This window comes from Sardina pilchardus, chromosome 9 (assembly GCF_963854185.1).
Source record: "Sardina pilchardus chromosome 9, fSarPil1.1, whole genome shotgun sequence".
Lineage (NCBI taxonomy): Eukaryota > Metazoa > Chordata > Actinopteri > Clupeiformes > Clupeidae > Sardina > Sardina pilchardus.
In genome coordinates this window covers 26,556,825-26,564,324 of record NC_085002.1, presented here as the reverse complement: position 1 = coordinate 26,564,324, position 7,500 = coordinate 26,556,825, and the positions used below count along the sequence as shown (strand labels likewise).

Sequence of the window (7,500 nt, the reverse complement as noted above, 5' to 3'; positions counted from 1 at the left end):
AAGAAGTGCACATCAGACAAGAGAGTGGACACGACACACACACCACAGCCTTCAGGAAGTCAGCCCGAGAACCAGCTCAACGCCACACACTGACAGCTGCAGACAGGCTGATTAAAGATGCTATAATCAACGCTACCAGGACACTGTCGTCTCTCTCCACCTGTAGTGTGTGTGCTCGCTGAACTATTATCAAGCAGTGTCTCTGTGGAGGCTAAACGTCTTTATTCGCTGACAAGGGAGCTCTGAGCAGTCCCACATACTGTGCATCAGATCAGCTATTTTAGCGAACGCTATTAGAACACCAAGACAAGACAGCAAGCTTTATATTAAGTGTTCCAAAAACAGCATGGCTTCATGCCTCAGCTTCAAAAGGCAAAGAATCAACTAAAAAAGTGAAGCAATCGACCCAGATAACCTGAATAAGTGGGAAATATCACTTGATGGGAAAAGGAACAAGTTCAAGTCACAGTTGTATAGTACTTCTGAGGGCATTACAGTATGAACAAGTAAGTGCGCAGCTTCCTCATCCCAGTGCACTATACGCCAGCAGTGGTTCAACATTCAGGAGGTAGATGCTGTAGCTAGCAGGTAGCCTGGAGCCACCGCTATTTATCCCAGCTCAGTTGTTACTGAGAAAACTGAACTACCGTGTTATTGTGATCTGTTAAATTCACACAGTGAATATACTGTAGGTCGGGTTATATCAGGACAGGCAGAAGCTGGATCACCAAAACACATGAGTTAGCATGCTAGCGAGCTTGTAAGCTTAGAAGGCCAGTTTTCAACAAAATAACTCACTGCTGCTTTGAGCGAAAATAAAAAGACTGTTATGAATTCTGGTTGGAGCTGGTAAATGCCACCGAAATGTCTCATCATATGGGGGAGCTTGTAATAAGAATCAACGTCAGTGCAAAGCACAGCGTGACAGACTGCCCTCCAGTCAGCAAAGCATCATGGGAGATTCCTTACAGTGTTTTTGAAGTGAACTGCTGTGTTCCATTTGCTATTTCTTTCTTCATATTGAATACTTATGCGCTGAACTACTGGCTAAGATTTTCCAAATGTTTCAATGTGTATGTGTGTGTGTGTGTGTGTGTGTGTGTGTCTGATGACATGTGTGCGTGTGTGTACGTGTGTCTGTGACTGTCTATTTCCTAGTGAGTGTATGGGTAAACTTCAGCCTTTGATTTATTTTTGTTCAAATCACGCTCGAGAGCGAGGAAATTCTGTGAAGTGTTTGCATCTAAGAAAAAAAAAAATTGATTTCAAGTCCTTTGAGAGAGACAAAAGAGAGACAACCCCCCCCCCCCCTCCCCTCCCCAAAACATCATGAAGATCAAATCTGTCGAGCCCTTTTTGCTGCAGTGGCCTTCATATTTGCTCAAACGGTAACTGGCAGAAGGAGCTGGAACAGCCGAGTCTCAACTTCACAGGGCTCAAAGACTTTGGCCGCGTGAGATTTCTCCACAGCGCCCCGCGCCTCAATACCCGGAGATACCCGCCGCTCTGCTGGCGACCAATTATGTAGCGCGGACCCTTTTCAGACCAGCGGCGACCGGTCCAGGGGGAGTCCAAGCTTGGCAGAGTGAGGCTCGAACAGGGGCTCCGTGTTTAAGCAGAGGCCTCTTGTGACTGCGGGCGGCCTCAAATTAACTCGGGAAACCAACACGGCAAGAACAACAGCGGCCCAAGCATGTATTATTATTTTACTTTTTTTTTACTTTTGCCACTGCGCGGGATCAGTGGGTGGTCCAAAAGGGAAGGGAAAGAAAGGGGCACATGGTGGTGAGGAAAGCAAACAGAGAGAGTGCTTTAACACATAAATGGAAAGCAAGAGGAAGTAATCTAAAGCTGAGAGGAGTGGAGAGCTGAAGGAAGAGTAGAGGGAAATGATTTGGCCCCCTGCCTATTACAATATTATTAATGTGCTACTACACCTCCTATACAGAGCTTATTATTCACAGTGAACTGTTACACGACCAACACCACCACCGGAGATCAGTCTCACAATCTGCCCTCATAACCAGACAGTGTTAGAAAAATGTGCCATGTTACAGTACATTCTAGCAATTCTAGCAAGAGCTCATGCTTAGCACTTAGACTGGCTATCACCGTACTAAGCTCAATCTTTTAAGATTGAACATTAGTCTGGGGAGTCTGCACTTTATTTCTACTGCACAAGAGGCGTGATCAATGCACATTGTTCAAATTACTCCATACGCTTGGATAGTCCTCAAACCAATCAGATCAACGATCCGGTGGGTCTTTTGGACAAGCTAGCTTGTGATTGGACCCAAAGGTTGTGGACAGGAAGCAGGGGAGATAGATAGATAGATACCTGCACGGTTTCCAGCCTGAGCTGCCGGGCGAAATCCAAATTCCACCCAACCTATAGCTTAGTAGCTTAGCACCGACATCCAGCTCCAGCACTGACACATGCTCAGTGCCGCCACCCAGTACAGACATACGTCCTCCTTCCTGTGTTGTGTGATTCTCGTGTGGTGAACATTCTGCCGTTCTGTTGTCTGTGGTTGCCATGACACTGACCTCCCTGTCCAGCCCGGCTGCCACGGTGACGATGTCTCCCGTGTCCCCGTTGATGGTGAACATGTGAGCGGCGCTGTGCGGCGTCTCCGACAGGATGCGGTACTGGATGATGCCGTTGGTCGTGGTGTCGTCGTCCGCATCGTGGGCGGTCACCCGCATGACAGGAGTACCTGTCGCAGTTGGGGAAGTCAGTTAGAGACAAAAAACACACACACTGTGTGCACACACTTATGCACACTGACACCCACCCACCCACACACACCCATACCCAAACACACAAACAAGCATTTTGTTGGCTTGTACACACACACACACACACACACACACACACACACACACACACACACACACACACACACGGAGTGCGAGATGGTCTTGCTCTGGAATTCTCTTGTGTAGTGTTGTAGAGATTCATTAATGAGCATTATTGTGTGAGCATGCATATATGTGTGTGTGTGTGTGTGTGCATGTGTGCGTGTGTACGTGCATGTGTGCGTGTGTGTGTGTGTGCATGTAAGCAAGCTAGCGAGCCATCCTCCCAGCGTTCATTATAGTGGGTGCAGCTCAGGGGTTCGACCCAGGAGCCTGTGTATTTAATGGTCCGCTGCCTCGCGCTGTTTGTCAAGGCACTGTGGGTAAACACTGCAATTTAAAGCCCCGCCGGGGGCAGCCAATGACAGAGAGACAGAAGGAGGGAGAGAGAGGGAGCGCTAGAGGGAGAGAAAGAGAGAGAGAGAGAGAGAGAGAGATAGAGGGAGAGAAAGAGAGAGAGAAAAAAGAAAGGGAGAGAAAGAGGGAGAGAAAGAGAGAGGGGGGCGATGGTTGCATCCGTGCCCTTTTACCCCCCCGAAACATGATTATCGATTTGTTAGAGCTTGTCGGATTGCCACGCGACCGTGGCCGGGGCAATTAGGGAGGCCCTTTCCCTCCAAAGTGGCGCGGCTGGCTAGGAGACATCAGTCCGAGGCGCCAGGAGACGTCCGTCCTGAGGGCTTTTTTAATTTAGCCCCGGCGACGGGGGAAATGTCACTCCGCTGTCAGGACCCATTTAATTCAGCACCTCTGGGGGCTCACAGCAGTGGTTGCGGTGGGGATTGGGTGGTGAAAGGGCTGTTGAGGTGTGTGTGTGTGTGTGTGTGTGTGCGTGTGTGTGTGTGTGTGTGTGTGTGTGTGTGTGCGTGCGTGCGTGCGTGTGTGTGTGTGTGTGTGTGTGTGTGGTGGGGATTGGGTGGTGAAAGGGTTGTTGAGGTGTGTGTGTGTGTGTGCGTGTGTGTGTGTGTGTGTGTGTGTGTGGGGGGGGGTGGTTGAGGTTTTGGCAGGCTGAGGCCGGAGGGTGCCTCCTCTGGTGCCTCTGTGCGGCTTGTAATTGTGCGGGGAGAGAGGCATCATTCCCATGGCAACGCGCGTTGAGGAGATAATTGTGGCGGAGAGTTCTATTTCAAACTTCATTAAATTTCAGCGCAGGATCTGTCACCTTAGCCGCGTAGAGAGAGAAAGGGAGAGAGAGAGAGAGAGAGAGAGAGAGAGAGAGAGAGAGAAAGAGACGGAGAGAGTGAGAGAGAGAGAACAAACGAGATCATGCTAAGCGAAAGAGTGAAGGAGAGCAAGAAGAGGATGAAAAAGAAGAGAGTGCGAGAGAAAACAATTACCCTCTCCCTCGACAGGGCTGCATCAATATTTGAACAACTGTTTAAAAAAAGAGGTGAGATATGGGGATTGTGTGTCAACTCTGTCACTTTCAATTTCAATAAGCACAGGCCCTTAATAAGCTTAGGAACCGGACCTTTATATAGAGCTATGAAAGATGACCGCTACTGAAATGGTTAACCTCTTTGCCTATTAAAAGGCTCTTTAATTTGAAAACTAATTCAGGACTATAATTGGTTCTTGGTAAGAACTACTGAAGCTAAAAATTCAAGCGTTCACTACCAGTAAAATAGCTTCTAACACCTGCTCTCAATGTGATGTTTCAACTAGCGCTATGCACCAGTGAAATGCCACATGACTAGCCTAGCTAATTGTCCATGTGGAGAAACAAAGAGAGATTTGAGACATTCTCTGACAGTGATTGACAGGTAAAACAGACATGCAGAGAGCTGCTACGTAGGAGGGCTATAGGAGCTTTGTTAAGGTAAACACTTATTCAAAGCACGGCTACGCTTTCAAATATAGCTTAAATGTCATTCAATGCTATCTTGAAGCAGCAGATTCCTGTCCATAAAAAAACGGCTTGCTTTTCAGTTTCAGTTCTTTTCTTAAATCTGTGTGCTGACTGTTCAGTGTTCACTGCAGAGATGAGATGTCTGCCACCAGGTGGCACTGTGTTAAACCAAAGTCAGAGGCACACCTCAGAGATTTCATATATATGAAATATATATCTAATATATATATGTGTGTGTGTGTGTGTGTGTGTATGCATGTCGGTCTGTGTGTGTGTGTGTGTATGTATGTGTGTGTGCGTATGTGTGTGTGTGTGTGCATGTATGTGTGCACACATTTGTGTGCGTGCGTGCGTGCGTGTGCGTGTGTGTGCATGTGTATGTGTGTGTGTCTGTGTGTGTGTGTGTGTGTATGTGTATGTGTATGTGCGTGCGTGTGTGTATGTGTATGTGTATGTGTGTGTGTGTGTGTGTGTGTGTGTGTGTGTGTGTGTGTGTGTACACATAAGGAGGAGCGGGGATTTGTTTGCACAAGTCTGGAGTAAGAGGAGTCCTCAGAGGACCATCACAAAGGCAAATCAGTTGGCCGCCTCCTCCTCCAAAAAGCAAGAGAGGGCCGGAAGCGTGTCGGACACTTTAAGTCCATTAAACTGATTGACCCATCGTCCATCTCCCCTCTCCTGTGCGGAGACGTCAGGCCTTAATTAACCCCTCAGGCCAGGGTGGTAAGCAAGCCCTCTTAAATCTCCACCGCCACGCTGTTAGGACACTCCACAGCAGAGAGAGAGAGAGAGAGAGAGAGAGAGAGAGAGAGAGAGAGAGAGAGAGAGTGAGAGAGAGGGAGGGAGAGAGGGAGTGGGAGAGAGAGTGGGAGAGAGAGTGGGAGAGAGAGAGGGGGGGGGGATAGAGCAGGAGGAAGAGGGAGAGAAAAGTAGAGAGAGAGAGGGAGAGAAAGAGGGAAAGAGAAAGAGAGAGGGGGAGAAATAGAGAGAGAGTGAGAGAGGGAGAGATAGAGAGAGGAAGAGGGAGAGAAAAGTAGAGAGGGAGGGACAGAAAGAGGGAAAGAGAGTAAGAGGGATGGGGAGAAAGAGAGAGAGAGGGAGAGAGAGAGGGAGATAAAGAAGAGGAAGACTAAAATGTAAAGAAGGAGGGAGAAAAGGGATTGTGGAAAAGGGGAGAGAAGAAAGAACGAATGAAAGATAGATAGATAAATAAACAGATGAAATGGATTAAAGAGGATGAAAGAGAGAGATGAGGGAACAGGAGATGGGGAGCTTTGAGTGCCCCTCCTGCACCATGACAAATTGTGTGTGAGCACTGGACTGGAAGCTGCCATCCTCCCCCCTTATTCTGCCGCGCTCTGCCCCATTCATTCATTCTTTATGTTTTGGACCGGAAAGAAATACTCCTCTCCTCTCCTTTCCTCCCTTCTCCTCTCCTCTCCTCTCCTCTCCTCTCCTGTCCTCTCCTCCTCTCCTCTCCTCTCCTCTCCATTGCTCTCCTCTTTTCCTGTTTCTGCAGTAACAAACCCCAACAGACAGACAGACTGACTGACTGACTGACTGACTGTCTGTCTGCTGGCCGGTCTGACCGCAGAACAAACAAATTCTCGTGAACACACACACACACACACACACACACACACACTCGTGCTGCGCTCGTGACTGGCCCCACTTCATCGCTCCCCGGAGGACGTGGCGGCCGCCCTCACGCCTGCGCACTGGCCCCCCGGTGCCTTGTGGGTATTCTAACGAGCTCGGCGCTGTAAGCCTGACTGAGCGTCGCTTTGTGCCCTCTCCCGACGCCTCCCCAGTGGGCCGTGCCAGGCCCCCCTCGCCCCCCTCGCCCCCCTCGCCCCCCTCGCCCCCCCTCGCCCCCCCCTCGCCTCGCCCGCCTGGCCGGTCGTCTACGCTCGCTTTCTCTCTCTCTCCCCGTCTCGCTCCGCTAATGCCCCGAGCTGATCGAATACTTTGGTCACGACGGATCAAATTTAATTGGCTGCTCCTCTCCTGAATAATAATAAAGAGTGGATTAGTCCAAATTGGATTAGTAATTCACAATGTGCTGTAATGGCAAGATTACTTACATATGGAAACTCTATTTGATTTCACCAACAGCCAACCACCCCGCCCGCCCACACACCCACCCACCCTCACTCCCAATCGTGACTACGCTCTCCCCATGGTTCAGTATGCATGTTTGTGTGTGTGTGTGTGCAGCATATTCAGACCGAATGGCGATGATGGATTGGTTTGATAGCGGCGGGTTACGTCTGGGGACTGTGATAAGGGCCGCTTCCCTGCGCGTCGTTTTGTCTGCGAATGTTCTCTGCATTGGGCCCCAGATGAGGCAGATCTGTACGGATGTGCAAGCAGGGACTTCTGAGGGACTATGATATCACTGTCCGTCGGGCATAAGCTCCTTTCAGCTCCTTTAACTGATAAACACCCACCAACCAACACACACACACACACACACACCATTTTTTCTCTCTTCCGAGAAAAAAAATCACACACATCCACAGGCGCACACATATTTTTGCACAAATGATTGAATCTTCTGATCAGTAAATAGAAAAGAAGGCCCCGTTGCCATGACATTAATCACTGGAGTGTGAGAGTAAGGGGTGGAAGTTCATCTTCATACCCCGGCTCTCAGGAATTCCATCTTTTGAGAGCCAAGGAAATAAGATACAGTATATATATATATATATATATATACAGTATATACATAAGATAGTATAAGATATATATATATATAGAGAGATAGATAGCTGCTGTGTGTGGTAGGGGGG

The 7,500-nt window shown here is 48.8% G+C and overlaps 1 protein-coding gene across 1 annotated transcript in view; it reads right to left on the bottom strand.

The window, feature by feature from the left end:
- Window positions 1-7,500, bottom strand: part of cdh4 (cadherin 4, type 1, R-cadherin (retinal)) — a 225,465-nt gene that overhangs the window by 36,023 nt on the left and 181,942 nt on the right. The window contains exon 8 of the mRNA XM_062545706.1: window positions 2,548-2,717. Within this exon, the coding sequence (XP_062401690.1) occupies window positions 2,548-2,717 (170 nt within the window). The remainder of the gene's footprint in view (window positions 1-2,547; window positions 2,718-7,500) is intronic.